Source organism: Lontra canadensis, unplaced genomic scaffold, assembly GCF_010015895.1.
Source record: "Lontra canadensis isolate GAN:19392208 unplaced genomic scaffold, GSC_riverotter_1.0 scaffold1, whole genome shotgun sequence".
In the NCBI taxonomy this organism is placed as follows: Eukaryota; Metazoa; Chordata; class Mammalia; order Carnivora; family Mustelidae; genus Lontra; species Lontra canadensis.
In genome coordinates, this window is record NW_022630995.1 from 107,376,923 (window position 1) to 107,396,215 (window position 19,293).

The following is a 19,293-nucleotide window of genomic DNA, read 5'->3' on the forward strand; positions in this document are numbered from 1 at the left end:
TGTTTTGTTCACTTGGAGTTTTCCATGCCATGTTAATTTGATTGGGTTCTATTTAAATTTAATTAGTTCTTTAAAATTAGTTCTTTACACAGGGTGTTTGTTTCCTGAGATCAGAAAGAATGAATTACACTTTCTAAATGAACCAAAATTTATCTTAGAATTATGAAAATGAACATAAGAGACACATGTTCTTTTCTACACTCTCAAGTAAAAGATATATATTTCTTTGGCTGATCAGTCATTATGATGAGTCACTTAAAAAGTTAACTAAATCCAGAGCATACTTATTTTTAATTTTAAACGAAAAGACACTTTCCTTTTATTAAGAACACAGTGCTAAGTATAAACAAATAGCAAAAATTATGTTGCTAGAAGCATGCTGAAAATATTTTAAGTTGCAAACTTTCCCTTTAAGTTGCTTATAAATTCTTCTCATTATGTTTATATTATATAAATTTGTTTCTCCTAATATATTATATTATATTATAAAAAGGATGCTGAGTATCATTTTTTTAAGGAATTAGAATAGATATGTTAATTCAGCTCTAGAAAATAGAATAACCACCAGTCTTGCCAAAATATTTAGTCTAGATATTAGCTGAAGAATATGGTATATGATTGAAAAATTGTTAGAATAAAGTCTAGGACTAGAATGATTCATTAATTCATATGGGCCATTAAAAAGATGAATGATATTAGAATATGATCAAATTAAAATAATAAAATATATAAAAGAATCACATAAATCTTGCATAATATTCTAAGACCTTTCTTTATATAATTTTTCTTTATATAATTTCCCCAGAAACCACATTTCGTTTCATGGCTTTAGGTACCACCTATTTGTACTGATCATTTTCAAATATACAGATTGCTTCCACTATGTATTTATACCCTGAACTCTCTGAACTCCAGTCTTCTATGAATTACAGTCCATATGACATCTCTACCTTGACATTTTATAACAACTACAAAACTAATATTTCAGAATTGAACTTGTCTTTCTGTCAGTCCTGCTCTAGCTTCTATTTTCTCTCTCAGACAAATGCTTATATTCATTAGCCAGGGTATTGTCACATGGCCACCCTTCTCTGGCAGAAGGTGGTGGTGAAAAGGGAGAGTGGAAATTGGGATGTGGTAGCAACCAGTAATATCTGTCTCATATGCTTTTAAACTCTGTTGCTTTTGGAAGTAATTTGTGGCACAGTTTTTTTTTTTTTTTTTTTTGTCTTGAATCGAAGTAGTAATACCTGACAAATAGTAGGTGCTTAGTAAATCTCAGTTGTTGTTACTGTCATCTTTTGTTGCATAACCAAATCACCCTAAAATGTAATGTCTTAAAACAACAACAATATAACAACAAAAAAACCAATTTGTTATTTTTCATGATTGCACTAAAAGTGGCACATAGGGCTGGATTGACAAAGAAGACTCAGGGCCCAAAAGGACAATTCTTTTTTTTTTTTTTTAAATTTTTATTTTTAAAATTTCTTTTCAGTGTTCCAGAATTCATTGTTTATGTACCACACCCAGTGCTCCATGCAATACATGCCCTCCATAATACTCACCACCAGGCTCATACAACCTCCCACCCCCTGCCCCTTGAAAACCTTTAGATTGTTTTTCAGAGTCCATAGTCTCTCATGGTTCATCTCCCCCTCCAATTTCCCCCAACTCCCTTCTCCTTCTCCTCTCCATCTCCCCATGTCCTCCGTGTTATTCCTTATGCTCCACAAATAAGTGAAACCATATGATAATTGACTCTCTCTGCTTGACTTATTTCACTAGCATAATCTCCAGTCCCATCCATGTTGATACAAAAGTTGGGTATTCATCCTTTCTGACGGAGGCATAATACTCCATAGTATATATAGATCACATCTTCCTTATCCATTCATCCATTGAAGGGCATCTTGGTTCTTTCCACAGTTTGGTGACTATGGCCGTTGCTTCTCTCTACCATTTTAAAAAACAGCCTTATTGAGATATAGTTATATACTATAGTATCACCTATTTGAACATTGCCTTGAACATTGGGGTACAGATGGCCCTTCTTTTCACTACATCTGTATCTTTGGGGTAAATACCCAGTAGTGCAATTGCAGGGTCATAAGGAAGCTCTATTTTTAATTTCTTGAGGAATCTCCACAGTTTTCCAAAGTGGCTGCACCAACTTGCATTCCCACCAACAGGATAAGAGGGTTCCCCTTTCTCTACATCCTCTCCAACAAACGTTGTTTACTATCTTGTTAATTTTGGCCATTCTAACTGGTGTGAGGCGGTATCTCAGTGTGGTTTTGATTTGAATCTCCCTGATGGCTAGTGATGATGAACATTTTTTCATGAATCTGTTAGCCATTTGTACGTCTTCATTGGAGAAGTGTCTGTTCATGTCTTCTGCCCATTTTTTGACATGATTATCTGCTTTTGTGTGTGTTGAGTTTGAGGGGTTCTTTATAGATCCTGGATATCAGCCCTTTGTCTGTAGGGTCATTTGTGAATATCTTCTCCCATTCCATGGGTTGCCTCTTTGTTTTGTTGACTGTTTCCTTTGCTGTGCAGAAACTTTTGATCTTGATGAAGTCCCCAAAGTTCATTTTCACTTTTGTTTCCTTTGCCTTTGGAGACAGATCTTGAAAGAAGTTGCTGTGGCTGATGTCGAAGAGATTACTGCCTATGTTCTCCTCTAGGATTTTCATAGATTCCTGTCTCACATTGAGGTCTTTTATCCATTTTGAGTTTATCTTTGTGTATGGTGTAAGAGAATGGTTGAGTTTCATTGTTCTACCCATGGTTGTCCAATTTTCCCAGCACCATTTATTAAAGAGACTCATTTTTCCACTGTATATTTTTTCCTGCTTTGTCATAGATTATTTGACCAGAGAGTTGAGGGTCCATATCTGGACTCTCTACTCTGCTCCACTGGTCTACGTGTCTGTTTTTTTGCCAGTACCATGCTGTCTTGGTGATCACAGCTTTGTAGTAAAGCTTGAAGTCAGGCAACATGATGCCCCCTTCTGTTTTTCTTTTTCAACATTTCCTTAGCAATTCGGGGTCTCTTCTGATTCCATACAAATTTTAGGATTGTTTGCTCCAGCTTTTTGAAAAATGCTGGTGGAATTTTGATCGGAATGGCATTGAAAGTATAGATTGCTCTAGGCAGTATAGACATTTTAACTATGTTTATTCTTCTGATCCATGAGCATGGAATGGTCTTTCATCTTTTTGTGTCTTCTTCAATTTCTTTCATGAGTGTTCTATAGTTCCTCGAGTACAGACCAAAAAGGACAATTACTAAAAGTAAGTTTATTGCAGAAAAACAACAATAACAAAAATAGCAACAACTTTAAAGAAAGAATATTCTTTGTAGTTAAAGGCTACATGGGTTCCACAGAGATCAGAAGTGAGCTCTAATTGTCTTCCTTCTCTAAGGCCACACCAGGGCATACGTTATACATTATATCTTGATCAGGAAATGTAGACAAATGCATGAACAGCTCAGTATCAGGGAGCACAAATGGAGTCTTTCCACAGTTTCTTGTACTTTGCTGGCCACATAGGATATTTTGCTACATAACCAGTACTAACAGTAAAGCCCTGCAGGAGTCTCACCGAGACCAGGTGCAGATCATCCATGTCCTTGTTATCAATGCACAATGCTAATAAGCTAATACAATCCATTCTGAAACTCATGGGAGCGATAATTGCAAAGCAAGGTTATTAGTCAGTTGTTTCATACCTTGACCAGGGATCAATGCCTTGTAGATACTTTAGTAAAACAACTTATACTAATTCTAGGCCTACTGGAATTAGTCTTCACAAGTACAGTGATTCTCTGGTTTTGTTGGACTCAGTTGCCTAGTTTTTCTAATCCATATGATATCAGCTGGAATCACTAATCTGGCTGCATTCCAGAATATATAAAGTAGGGCATGTTCCTATAATAGCTTAATATATTTTTTCAATAATTTTTGTCACAATATCTGCAATATTGACCTTTTGTAATACTCCTGGGGTGGGGGGGAGGGAAGAGGAGCTTTGTAGTTACTCAGTCCTTAGTTTAGTTTGTGCCCCTACTAGTTGTGTTTAAAGCTAAGTTATTGAATCTCTGTGGATCTTATTTTCCCTATTGGGCAAACTTGAGTAATGTCCATCTTATAGGATTTTTAAGGATTAAAGATAACATAGGAATATATCAATAATAGCGCCTGCCACACAGTGGTGCTCAGTAAATACAGGGAATTAATGTTTCTTCATTTTATTTGTGAGAAGGATCAAAGATAGGGTGAAGAAAAAGCACTACCTAAGAAAGTATTGATTGCAGAAGTGAGAGCTTTATAGACTAAGAAAAACCTCTTAACTACAAGAAAACCTTTCTGTGATACCTAGATGTGTGCTAGTTAAAAGACCTAAGTACAGCTCTGTATCCCCCCATGCACCCTTTGTGCAATGTCTTAGTATTATAGCATGGATATATGTGGATAAACTTTAGAACGAGGCCACTTCCAAAATTATACTGGCAGAACAAGCAACAATTAAATTAGATGTGAAACTAAAGTGTATAGAAGAAAATGAAAATCTCAAAATCTTAATGTTAGACTTCTCTGTAGATTTTATTACACCAAACCTTGTTTGATAACTATTACAATTTTGTCAGTTTAGGTATTTTTTATTTTGAGTTCTATATTGGAATAATAAGTTTAAGTCCATGGCATAGTTTCAGGTACTACATGCATACTATTATGTTCTGTGCAAATATGAGAGATCTTGCAAAAACTATCATCTATATTTAAAGAGAGATGCAGAAATGCCACGAGTTATAGGTGGTATTCATCAGTCTATCTTTATAGTCCCATCTATTCAGTTAGTGTTATTGAACTATTATTTGTCAGAAGTATAAAGCTGACTTTTTCCTTCTCAAAATTACCATCAGCATAACTCTTAGACTTAGTGGGCATCATTGTTATATTTTCTGCTATATTTCTATTTTCATGAAATACTTTATATTTTTTAGTTTTGTTGAATGGGTTAGATGGACTTCTGTTGAACAAGGTGGATTGAATCCATGCTTATATTTTAGGTTCCTCCCTCCATTAGTTTGCTGGGAATGTCACTACTGAGTGTCATAGCCTGAGAGGCATAAACAGAAGAAATTTATTTTCTCACCGTTCTGGAGTCTAGAAGTCTGGATCAAGGTGCTGGCAGTGATTTCTTCTGAGACCTCTGTCCTTGGCTTATAAATGGCTGTCTTCATTTTGTGTCTTCACATGGCCTTTCCTCTGTGTGCACCTATGTCTATGTTCAAAATTCCTTCTCTTATGAAGACACCAGGCATACAGAATTAGGGACCACCCTAAAAACCTCATTTTACCTTAATTATATCTTTAAAAACATTATCTCTAAATACAGTTATATTCTGAAGTACTGGGGGTTAAGACTTCAAAATGTGAATTTTGGAGAGTTACATTTAGGCCCATAACACTCCCAAAGCCCCACTAAACTAATAAGTAAAAGAATAAGGAAGGTGCAATACTACAAACACAAAACGAATGGGAGAGGAGATGATCATAGATAAAAGATGTCTTCAGTTTTCAAATATGGAAAACTGATGGGTAAATGTGAAATAGTAGAATAGAGAAAGCTGCTATGTAACTATCTTCAGAGAGGGATGCCAACAAGAAAGCTAGTCATCTTACAGTCCCTTTAAAAAGCCTAGGAATATCAATGACTTTGGAGGTGGCAGGTGGGACTGAAAACAGCAGGGTTGGTGATAATCCAGATAGGAATCACAATCTCTTATAGCTAGGTGACTTCCTCATCGCCACTCCTGGAGAAGATGGAGGTCTGTTGGTGGAGAAATCAAATGAGATAGTCTCTGGACTTAGGAACACTGATATAAATAAGAGAGGAAAGGGATGAGACGATGTAACAAAAATGGAGGGTATTCCTAGACTCCAGATAAAATGAGCTCCTTGGAGAAATGGCTAATTCCAGGTCTGGGGCAGGAATTATATCTGAAGAATCTGAAGCACCTTGTCATACCAGAAATCAAGGGAACCATGAAAGACTACTGGTATTATGTCAAAAGGACTTAAGTTCCCACCAGCTGAAGATGGGATAATTTCAGTATCAAAGAGCAATATAAATGTATTTAATCCATGAGTTTAAAATTAGAATTTTAAAGACTTGTTGATTGGTATTGGAAGATGCAAGAATCTGCTTGGTATTTTGAAACTGATAAATAAAAGGAAAAAAAAAAACCCAAACCCAAGCATTTATCTTCCTTTTCCTATATGAACTATACCTTAGGGTAACTAAATAATTATTGAGAAAAGTTTCTCTTTATAGAAGCATTTCAATTATAGAAATATTTCAGGCAATAAGTAAGGAGGAATTATAGAATTATGTTATCATTTTGGAACCCCTACTAAATTGCTGCATCTAGTCAGAAATCATTAGTGGCTGCTAATGGTGCAGAATAGAAAGAACCAGCTGTTAAAAGTGCCTCCTGGTGGAAATATACAGCACCATCTATGAAGTAATCTTGAAAAAAATGGAATTACAATCTGATCAAGCCCTTATATAAACTGCTGGCTTACTGAAGTATGAGGGACAGGAGACACATAGATATTTAGTCAAGAAAATACAAACTGTAGAAATGCTTAAAAATTATACAAAACTTAGCTTTTTCATCAAATAAAGTGAAAGAAAAAAATAAACTGGTGGAGAAGAAAACTATAGATTATAAGAGGCTTGATTCCTGCTAAGTATGGGCTTTAACTGGGTTCTGATTCAGATAAACATATAAAAAATATATACATATATTTATTGTACACATAAATTTATGAGGTAGTCACAGAAATTGGAACTGAATAAATAAGGAATCAAATCTTTGCTGATTTTTTAAGATAATAAAAAATGCTTTTTTGTTTATGTTAAAGAGTCTGTTATTTTTCAGAAATATATGCTGATTGAGGTATGTATTGATAAAATTAGGATATTTTGGATTTGCTTCTACATCATTGGAGTGAGGATTGGGGAAGTTGGGAGGATTAGGAAACAAATTTGGACATGAGTTAAGAATTATTGGCCCTGGGTGATGGGTATAAGGAAATTTCTTAACCTATTCTCTATTTTTTGCATGTTTTTAATTTTTCATAATTAAAAGTAAGATAAAAAAATCAGGGTGTAAGTGAAAGTTTATATATAGAAGAGAGTTCCAGGTACCTTTCCCACTCACCTAACTTGTCAGCCACACTTGAGAAAAAACTGACGTTTTGGGGCCCACTAATGCAAAGGCTGAGTTATGATTCCATCACAGCATAATGAAGTCCAATACGTTTTAAGTCAAATCTATCCATATGTGGATTTTTCAACCAACTCCTTTAGTGGATCACTCTTAAATCTGAATGGGGAGTAAGAGATCACCAGACATTTGAGGAATCCTCCAATGTGAAACACAGAGAAAGACAAACAAAAAACCCCTAATCAATAAAACTTCAAGAAAAAAGACAATAAAGAGAACAGAATTATAAATAAAATTATAATTAATATCCTTGGAAAGACAGAACATAATGCAACTGTGAATAAAGATTTAGAGAATTAGAAAATTAAAAATATGATTGCAGAAGTTAAAATTATAGAATGTGAGCTGAAAGAAATACCTGGTAACCTGGTTTCACTGTGGTCCTTATTTACATGAAGGGGACTCAGAAACTCTAGGAAACAATGGTGGTTACAGAACCTTTGGAGTGATTGCACCTGGATGAGGCCGTGATTTTTAAACTGATTTACGTCTCCATCCTGACTGCACATTAGAATCAACCAAAAAGCATTAGATTAAACAACAACAACAACAACAACAAAAAGACACCTGGGTCTCATTTCCATTGGCTTTAATTTGAATAAGGTGGAATGAGTCATTATTATTTTTGTAAGTTCTTAAGATGATTATCATGTGTAGCCTGGGTTTAGAACAACTAAAATGTCAGCTTCTCAAAAGCAGACCCCATGTTTATTACTATATACCAGTCCTTTGCACATAGTAAACTTTTAATATTTTTAATGAAAAAAAAAAAATCATCATTGATGTTGACTCCAAGGTAGAGTACTGAAGGTAAAACTGACACTTCCCCTAGTTCTCCTAACCCCTGTATGCCATCCTATCATCAAATGAATAATTATACCCTGGTTTTTATTTGAAGCAAGTGGCCCATTTTTATTAGGTTACACATGAAAAAGATAAACAGCCTTTCCCAGTAATCTTTAACCTCTGTTCCCAGTGCAGAGGCCTTCTTCTTTGGGATGTATGCATGTGTTTAGCAGAAGATGCTTTAATCGTGACCTCTTTTGGACTGAGCTGTTGTTCTTTATTATGCATGAGGATCATCTGTGAAGCTTGTTAAAAGTGTAGATTCCTCTACCCAACAAGATTCTGATCCACTAGATCTCAAATGAGACACTGTCGGGGAAGGGGCTGTGTATTTAATAGGTTGATACTAATGTAGGTGGTCTGTTGATAACAATTTGAAAAAGCAGGATAAACGTTATAGCATTTTCAGCCTGTACCTAGGGTTTGGTCTTCTCAAAGTCTTTCCACTTTATATTGTCATAAATGGAGACTTGTCATGAGTGGTCATTATCTTCTATTTTTAAAAAATATTTTAATTGGCTATTAAATCCTAAGCTTAACTTTTTAGAAGCAAAGGCCAAATTGTACTGCTATATCTTATTTTAGTGAAAAAAAGTTCAGTAACAATAGAAACTTTTTGAAAAAACAGTAAAAAAAGAAAAATAAGTACTCATTGAAGAGGTCAAGGTTTCATTTCTGCTTTAATGCAAAATATTTCCCAAGACTAGATTCACTTATCTAATTATTCGCAGTCTTTTCCCTGTGATCCATAGTAATGGCCACTTATACTACTGTTTATAACAGTAGAAAGGTTATCCTGGTTTGTCAGTAGCTGAATATTTTTTACTAAGCCTGTCTATATGAGGAAGATGGATAGAGCATGTCTGTAAAGTTCAAGAAAATAGATTAATACTGTGTATTTGAAGTTATGCTTTCTATATTTCTGTGTTTGATTCATATCTCATAGGTTTTTATAAACACAGAATTCTGTAGACATTTCTTTAATTCTAAACCTAACTTACTGTAAGTTCATAGATTTAGAAACAATCTTACATGCCATAGCCAAAGGGCATCTGTTCTACAGGCACAAAATAATGGCATAGATTTGTTCATCTGAGACAAGTTAACACAGACCTTTGCATAACTTTTTAGAATCAAACCTATTAATATGAAAACTTATATATGAGAATTTCTCCTAAACAGAAATTTCGTAAGTATTATTATTATTAAATTAAATATGTGGACTTTAAGAAATTTTACCATTATTCGAAGTGGTTAATGTTCTTATTTGGAGCTGCATTATTTCCCAGAGGAACATATCTCCAAATCCATTAGGTGGTCAGTGAAAGTCTAGGATTCAATGCATGCATTCATGCACTCATCCATTTTTTTGGGCAAATATTTACTGAGCACCTACTGTGCTCCACATACTCCTCTGTACTCTAAAGAAACAGTAGCAAACAAAACAAATAATAACTGCCCTGTTGGGCCTTACAACATAGCAGAAAATTGTATTTTGGATAGTAAAAAATGATAAGGTTAAAAAATAGGTGGGAACGAGGGTGGGAAGTTTTTGGAGGATGCAGTTAAATTTTAGATTGGGTGGCCTGGAAGTGACTCATTAAGAAGGTAACATTGAATAGTGACATGACTGAAATGAAGGAGTGAGCTATGGAGCTATTTAGGAGAACATCCCAGACAAAGAGTGCAAAAGTCCTCAGGTTGATATATGCCTGATCTTTGTGATAAACAGAGTGAGTGGAAATCTGAGAGTAATAGGAGATTAGTTAGAGTGGCGATAGTGTGTCTGGGGTGAAATTCATATCATATTAAGGACTTTGATTTTTGTTCAGAGTGAGATTACGAGGCATTGGATGGATTTGAGAAGGCAAGTGGTGCAGTCTAACCAGATCCATCACTAGCTGCCATGTTGAAAGTGGACTGAAGGAGGGCAAGAGTGGAAGCGGGGTGCAGTCAGAAAGATCCTGGTGAAAGATGGAGGCTTGGATCATGGTTTCTGTGAAAGTGGAGAGAAAATGTTGGTTTTGGATATATAATAATGATAGAGATGACAGGATTTGCTGAGGAAATTTTATTATACACCCAAGTATGTAATTCGTAAATTCAGAAATAATTCTTTTAACTATAGAAAAGTAGAGGAGGTATATATCAAACAGAAGATTTGAAACCTTTTTATACTATGAAAGGAACTCTATCAAGGTAATTAAAGTATTAGATGATTAATATATAACACTTTCTGTTATATTTTAAAATAGCACTTCTTGTATATGTTTGATATATATATGTGTTTAAATTCTTGATATATATTTATACATATAAAGTTAGGTATGTTTAATTAAGATAATAAAAAAGTCAGTCTCGGAATTTACTGAATTAATTTTTATCTATTGTAAAGCATTTGGTTAAAACTTAATGTCTTACTTTTTTTTTCATTTTTTAACATTTGTATTTGAAATAAAATATATCCTGAAGCTTATTTGTTGGAAAAGAAGTAGCCTATTGGTTAAGAGAAATTTGAAAAGACAGTGAAATATTTTCTTAGAGAAGATTTGGTTGTATATATTTAAATAGAAGAGATATAGGAGCCACTTTTATTCATTGTAATGTTTAATTATGTGAAATAGATCATCTTGTCTGTGCTCTATCAGTAGAGGGCAGCAAAGTTTCAAGTAGTGTGTTTTCAGGTTCCTAGGGAGCTTTGCTAAGAGAAAATTTTTAGTTGTTTCTCTTAAGAAGTTTGTTCTGGTTTTCCTTTTAATGAAGTACTTCGGTAATATCACATAGGAATTTGCTTAAAAACCCTGTAGCTTTGGTTCATATATTTAGCGAACTGTTCCCTTAGGTACTATAGATGCTTTCTTAATGAGAACATGTATTTTTCCTTTCTGTAATTTAGGGAGTACCAGGGCCTGGAAAATATGACATTAAAAGTCAATTTCAGAAGGCCGAAAGTATGGTACCAAGTGTAAATGACGCATCACCTGCTTTTCTTTCTCAATCCCAGGTAATGTTCTATAGTCATTTCCATACACAGAACATAATAGATACAATGTGAAGCCAGCAACAAATCTGATGGTGTTTAGGGAGATCATAAAAAGAAAAGTGATATTTAAGCCAATTGGAAACAGACATGGATGGGGCAAATCATACTGCCAGAAAATATGGGTAAAATGAAATGAAATAAGATTATAATATTAAAAGTTACATGCAAAGGTGAATATTTAAATCGAAACCCTATTAAACATTTTACATTTGTATATGTGAACGTTCAGTTTAGCTTATAAGAGATTTAGTCTGAGTTTTTAAAATGTACTCTGCCAACGAATAAGTAGAGTATTAATGTAATCTTTAAGGACATTCATATTTTTCAGAGAAGGTTCTGAAGGCTCTCTGTGGAGGGTGGGGATAGATCATATCTACAACTGCAACTAGGGTCTTTATTTTTGATGCAAGAGTATATTTCACAGTAATTGTATCACATTTTCCAGGGTATACACCAAGGCAACTTGAAGGTATCTAAAATATTTCCATGGCAATTTAATACCACCAAACTTTTATAATGTAGCAGCCTCTAGATCAAAGTAGTTATAGTATTTATTCAACTGTACTACATTCAGCTCTGATTATTTTAATTTATCTTCACTCAGGAAGGTTATTAACTTACACATGCCTACAGGTTACTGTATTTTCATTGTGCTTAAGAGGCACCTCCTTGGAGACAAGAAGATGAATTGCAGGTATATTTTTGGAGACATAATTAACATGACTTTTTAATGGGTTAGATGTTGTGCTGAGGGACTGGGAAGAATCAAGAATGAATACCTGGTGTCTGCCTTGAACGACTTGATATTCCTTAAGGTACTTTATAAAACAGATGTGTGAGAATAGAATATTTTGAGTGTATGTGTGTCCTTGATTTTTTAAAAATATCACTTTCATAACTAGAGCCCTCAGGTCTTATGCTATTTCTATTCCTCTAATATATAGACCTTATTTGATATCACTTGGCATCAATTACAAAATTTTAAATATATTTTCAGAAATGGAAAATATGATATAAACTTTGTTTAAGGGGATGATGAAGAAAACATAATTTTTGGTTTCTAGAATAGAATAGAATTTTCTATTTCTAGAAATAGACATTTTTCTGAAATATTTATTTTAGTTATTGATTTAAGGAGTTCCTTTGTATTTTATCTAAATGCATTGAATTTCTTAGGTCTTCAACTATTAGTTTTTAAAACATAAGATTTCTTTTATAACAATGGTGCTTAGTCTTGCTGTGTATTAAAAACACCTGGGAAATTTTAACATATTTCTTTTCCTTTTTTTTTTGGAATTGAAAAATTTTTAATTAATATATAATGTATTATTAGCCCCAGGGGTACAGGTCTGTGAATCATCAGGCTTACACACTTAACAGCACTCACCATAGTACATACCCTCCCCAGTGTCCATAACCCAACCATCCTCTCCATACCCCCTCCCCGGCAACCCTCAGTTTGTTTTGTGAGATTAAGAGTCTCTTACAGTTTGTCTCCTTCCTGATCCCATCTTGTTTCTTTTTTTCTTCCCTACCCCCAAACCCCCCATGTTGCCTCTCAAATTCCTCATATCAGGGAGTTAATAATGATAATTGTCTTTCTCTGATTGACTTATTTCGCTCAGCATAATACCCTCTAGTTCCATCCATGTCATTGCAAATGGCAAGATTTCATTTCTTTTGATGGCTGCATAGTATTCCATTGTGTGTGTGTGTCTGTGTGTCTGTGTGTGTGACACACAGACACACACACATACATACCACATCTGCTTTATCCATTCATCTTTTGATGGACATCTAGGTTCTTTCCATAGTTTGGCTATTGTAGACATTGTTGCTATAAACATTCAGGTGCACGTGCCCCTTCAGATCACTACGTTTGTATCTTTAGGGTTAATACCCAGCAGTGCAATTGCTGGGTCATAGGGTAGCTCTACTTTCAACATTTCGAGGAACCCCCATGCTGTTTTCCAGAGTGGCTGCACCAGCTTGCATTCCCACCAACAGTGTAGGAGGGTTCCCCTTTCTCCATATCCTCGCAAGCATCTGTCATTTTAGCCATTCTGACTAGTGTGAGGTGATATCTCATTGTGGTTTTGATTTGTATTTCCCTGATGCCGAGTGATATGAAGCACTTTTTCATGTGTCTGTTGGCCATCTGGATGTCTTCTTGGCAGAAAAGTCTGTTCATGTCTTCTGCCCATTTCTTGATTGGATTATTTGTTCTTTGGGTGTTGAGTTTGCTAAGTTCTTTATAGATTTTGGACACTAGCCCTTTATCTGATATGTCGTTTGCAAATATCTTCTCCCATTCTGTCAGTTGTCTTTTGGTTTTGTGAACTGTTTCCTTTGCTGTGCAAAAGCTTTTGATCTTGATGAAATCCCAATAGTTCATTTTTGCCCTTGCTTCCCTTGCCTTTGGCGATGTTCCTAGGAAGACGTTGCTGTGGCTGAGGTCGAAGAGATTGCTGCCTGTGTTCTCCTCAAGGATTTTTATGGGTTCTTTTCTCACATTGAGGTCCTTCATCCATTTTGAGTCTATTTTCATGTGTGGTGTAAGGAAATGGTCCAATTTCATTCTTCTGCCTGTGGCTGTCCAATTTTCCCAACACCATTTGTTGAAGAGGCTGTCTTTGTTCCATTGGACATTCTTTCCTGCTTTGTTGAAGATTAGTTGACCATAGAGTTGAGGGTCTATTTCTGGGCTCTCTATTCTGTTCCATTGATCTATGTGTCTGTTTTTGTGCCAGTACATGCTGTCTTGATGATGACAGCTTTGTAATCGAGCTTGAAGTTAGGAATTGTGATGCCACCAACTTTGCCTTTCTTTTTCAATATTCCTTTGGCTATTCGAGATCTTTTCTGGTTCCATATAAATTTTAGGATTATTTGTTCCATTTCTTTGAAAAAAATGGGTGGGATTTTGATAGGGATTGTATTAATTGTGTAGATTGCTTTAGGTAGCATAGACATTTTCACAATATTTGTTCTTCCAACCCAGGAGCATGGAACATTTTTCCATTTCTTTGTGTCTTCCTCAGTTTCTTTCATGAGTACTTTATAGTTTTCTGAGTGTAGATTCTTAGCCTCTTTGGTTAGGTTTATTCCTAGGTATCTTATAGTTTTGGGTGCAACTGTAAATGGGATTGACTCCTTAATTTCTCTTTCTTCTGTCTTGTTGTTGGTGTAGAGAAATGCGACTGATTTCTGTGCATTGATTTTATATCCTGACACTTTACTGAATTCCTGTACAAGTTCTAGCAGTTTTGGAGTGGAGTCTTTTGGGTTTTCCACATATAGTATCATATCATCTGCGAAGAGTGATAGTTTGACTTTTTTGCCGATTTGGATGCCTTTAATTTCCTTTTGTTGTCTGATTGCTGACGCTAGGACTTCTAGTACTATGTTAAATAGCAGTGGTGATAATGGACATCCCTGCCATGTTCCTGACCTTAGCGGAAAAGCTTTCAGTTTTTCTCCATTGAGAATGATATTCACTGTGGGGTTTTCATAGGTGGCTTTGATAATATTGAGGTATGTGCCCTCTATCCCTACACTTTGAAGAGTTTTGATCAGGAAGGGATGCTGTACTTTGTCAAATGCTTTTTCAGCATCTATTGAGAGTATCATATGGATCTTGTTCTTTCTTTTATTAATGTGTTGTATCACATTGATTGATTTGCGGGTGTTGAACCAACCTTGCAGCCCTGGAATAAATCCCACTTGGTCGTGGTGAATAATCCTTTTAATGTACTGTTGAATCCTATTGGCTAGTATTTTGGTGAGAATTTTTGCATCTGTGTTCATCAAGGATATTGGTCTGTAGTTCTCTTTTTTGATGGAATCCTTGTCTGGTTTTGGGATCAAGGTGATGCTGGCCTCATAAAATGAGTTTGGAAGTTTTCCTTCCATTACTATTTTTTGGAACAGTTTCAGGAGAATAGGAATTAGTTCTTCTTTAAATGATTGGTAGCATTCCCCTGGGAAGCCGTCTAGCCCTGGGCTTTTGTTTACCTGGAGATTTTTGATGACTATTTTAATCTCCTTACTGGTTATGGGTCTGTTCAGGCTTTCTATTTCTTCCTGGTTCAGTTGTGGTAGTTTATATGTCTCTAGGAATGCATCTATTTCTTCCAGATTGTCAAATTTGTTGGCGTAGAGTTGCTCATAATATGTTCTTATAGTTGTTTGTATTTCTTTGGTGTTAGTTGTGATCTCTCCTCTTTCATTCATGATTATATTTATCTGGGTCTTTTCTCTTTTCTTTTTGATACGTCTGGCCAGGGGTTTATCAATCTTATTAATTCTTTCAAAGAACCAGCTCCTAGTTTTGTTGATTTGTTCTATTGTTTTTTGGTTTCTATTTCATTGATTTCTGCTCTGATCTTTATGATTTCTCTTCTCCTGCTGGGTTTAGGGTTTCTTTCTTGTTCTTTCTCCAGCTCCTTTAGGTGTAGGGTTAGGTTGTGTACTTGAGACCTTTCTTGTTTCTTGAGAAAGGCTTGTACCGCTATATATTTTCCTCTCAGGACTGCCTTTGCTGAGTCCCACAGATTTTGAACCGTTGTGTTTTCATTATCATTTGTTTCCATGAATTTTTTCAATTCTTCTTTAATTTCCTGGTTGACCCTTTCATTCTTTAGAATGATGCTGTTTAGTCTCCATATATTTGGGTTCTTTCCAAATTTCCTCTTGTGATTGAGTTCTAGCATCAGAGCATTGTGGTCTGATAATATGCAGGGAATGATCCCAATCTTTTGATACTGGTTGAGACCTGATTTATGGCCCAGGATGTGATCTATTCTGGAGAATGTTCCATGTGCACTAGAGAAGAATGTGTATTCTGTTGCTTTGGGATGAAATGTTCTGAATATATCTGAGATGTCCATCTGGTCCAGTGTGTCATTTAAGGCCTTTATTTCCTTGTTGATCTTTGGCTTGGATGATCTGTCCATTTCAGTGAGGGGAGTGTTAAAGTCCCCTACTGTTATTGTATTATTCTTGATGTGTTTCTTTGATTTTGCTATTAATTGGTTTATATAGTTGGCTGCTCCCATTTTAGGGGCATAGATATTTAAAATTATTAGAGCTTCTTGTTGGATAGACCCTTTGAGTATGATATAGTGTCCTTCCTTATCTCTTATTATAGCCTTTGGATTAAAATCTAATTGATCTGATATAAGGATTGCCACCTTTGCTTTCTTCTGATGTCCATTAGCATGGTAAATTGCTTTCCACCCCCTCACTTTAAATCTGGAGGTGTCTTTGGGTTTAAAATGAGTTTCTTGTAGGCAACATATAGATGGGTTTTGTTTTTTTATCCATTCTGATACCCTGTGTCTTTTGATTGGGGCATTTGGCCCATTAACATTCAGGGTAAGTATTGTAAGATATGAATTTAGTGCCATTGTATTGCCTGTAAGGTGACTGTTACTGTATATTGTCTCTCTTCCTTTCTGGTCTACTAGTTTTAGGCACTCTCTTTGCTTGGAGGACCCCTTTCAATATTTCCTGTAGGGCTGGTTTGGTGTTTACAAATTCTTTTAGTTTTTGTTTGTCCTGGAAAATTTTTATCTCTCTTTCGATTTTCAATGATAGCCTAGCTGAATATAGTATTCTTGGCTGCATGTTTTCTCATTTAGGGCTCTGAATATATTATGCCAATTCTTTCTGGCCTGCCAGGTCTCTGTGGATAAGTCTGCTTCCAATCTAATATTTTTACCATTTTATGTTAAGACTTCTTGACCCAGGCTGCTTTCAGGGTTTTCTCTTTGTCACTAAGACTTGTGAATTTTACTATTAGTTGATGGGGTGTGGACCTATTCTTGTTTATTTTGAGGGAGGTTCTCTGCACCTCTTGGATTTTGATGCTTGTTCCCTTTGCCATATTAGGGAAATTCTCTCCAATAATTCTCTCCAATATACCTTCTGCCCCCCTCTCTCTTATTTATTCTTCTGGAATCCCAATTATTCTAATAATGTTTCATCTTATGGTACCACTTATCTCTCGAATTATCCCCACGTGGTCAAGTAGTTGTTTGTCTCCCTTTTGCTCAGCTTCTTTATTCTCCATGATTTGGTCTTCTATATCACTAATTCGCTCTTCTGCCTCATTTATCCTAGCAGTAGGAGCCTCTATTTTTTATTGCATCTCATTAATAGCTTTTTTGATTTCAACTTTGTTAGATTTTAGTTCTTTTATTTCTCCAGAAAGGTCTTTTATTTCTCCAGACAGGGTTTCTCTAATAATTTCCATGCCTTTTCCCAGCTAGGACCTTTAGAATCGTCATTCTGAACTTTAGATCTGACATATTACCAATGTACATATTGATTAGGTCTCTAGCCTTTGGTACTGCCTCTTGTTCTTTCCTCACAAAATTTTAAAGAAAGAAAATTTTATATATACACAAAAATAAGGGTAAATACGATGAAGGGATAGAATATGACTGTAAAGATGAAAATTAAAAAAAAATTCTAAAAAAATGAATTAATAAGATATGTTGGTTGGAAAAAGAAAGAAAAAGAACATGGAGATAATTTGCTCAGGTTGGATTCTAGAGCAAAGCCCTGTGCTAGCTTTAAGGTGTATTTTGATCTATTAGAATAAATTGTATCCCAAAATTTTGTAGAATAAAAAATCCTGTATGTATACCAAAAATAAAGTTAGGTACAATGAAGGATAAAATATGACTATAATAATGAAGGTTTAAAAAGTTTTTTTTTTTTTTTTTAGCAAGGTATTATTAAGAGAAACTAGTTAAAAAATATTAAAAGAGGAAAGAGGTAAAGTTAAAAAAATTAGAATAAGATAAAAATAAAATTAAAAACAATTTAGTTAACTTTGCAAGACTAAAGAATCGTGGGCATAATGCCATGAATTCCATGCTTTGCTTTCCCCTCCTTTGAATTCCACTGTTCTCCTTGATCAGTGAGCTTGGTCTTGGCTGGATGTTCTTGCTGATCCTCTGGGGGAGGGGCCTATTGTAGTGATTCTCAAATGTCTTTGCCCAAGGGGGATGATTCTCAAATGTCTTTGCCCGAGGCGGAATTGCGCTGCCCTTGCCAGGGGCCAGTCTAAGTAATCTCCTTAGGTTGGTTGGCTCTTGGAGCTTTTGTTCCTTGAATGCTTTCCACAGCGCTCTAGAGGATGAGAATGAAAATTGCAGCCTCCCAATCTCCAGCCCTGAGGAGCCAGGAGCTTGGGGCCCCACTCCTCAGTATGCCCTCCACGAAAAGCTCTCAATCACTCCCATCTCCCTGGTCTCCAGTCAAGCTCCGAGCTAACCCGGACTGTGACCAAGCATTTCTGTCTCTGGTACACAGTCCCATTAGGAGTCTCCAAACCTGGCAGAGCCAACCACTCTGCTCTTCCAGTGGATAGAGGTGGGTCTCCCCAGATCTGTCTCTTATGGGGTCTCTGCTCAAAGAGCAGTGGCCTGACTGTGCCGTGGATTACATTTTAAGGTAACCCTTAGCTGAGAACTCGCTCTTCGGCTCTGTCTCTGTAGCCGGCTTCCTGGCTCTGATACCTGTGAGCTCTTCTACACTCAGACACCCCTGATCTTTCAGTGACCCTGCGGGACCTGAGACCACACTGTCCCCACGAGGGCTCCACCCCTGCTTAGCTTCTAGAGCGATGTCCCTCAGTGGAGCAGACTTTTAAAAGTTTGAATTTTGTGCTCCATTGCTCCACTTCTTGCTAGGAGACAGCCCCTCCACCTGTGGTCTATCTTCCTGTCACTTTGGATTCATTTCTCCACACATCCTACCTTTCAGAAAGTGGTTGATTTTCTATTTCTAGAAATACTCCTCTTCTCTTCGATCTCCTGTTGGGGTTGTAGGTGTTTGGAATGGTTTGATAACTATCTAGCTGAACTCCTGCGATCTGATGTCATCTCAGTCTGCTACTCCTCCGCCATTTTGACTCCTTGGAATTTTAACACATTTTGATACTCAGTTGCCTTATTTCCTCTTTTCCAGAGACTGATTAGATTCATCCAGAATCAAGCTTAGGTATCAAGTATTCCTTTTGTATAAGAAAGAAAGGAAATTCAGAAACATACATATAATGCTACAATAAGTAGAAAGGTGCATATAT

General features: G+C 35.8%; 1 protein-coding gene across 2 annotated transcripts in view; it reads left to right on the plus strand.

Moving 5' to 3' along the window:
* Positions 1-19,293, plus strand: part of STPG2 (sperm tail PG-rich repeat containing 2) — a 586,771-nt gene that overhangs the window by 140,855 nt on the left and 426,623 nt on the right. For both annotated transcript variants that reach the window (XM_032861350.1, XM_032861361.1), the window contains one exon: positions 11,049-11,156. In XM_032861350.1, coding sequence (XP_032717241.1) covers positions 11,049-11,156 — 108 coding nt within the window. The remainder of the gene's footprint in view (positions 1-11,048; positions 11,157-19,293) is intronic.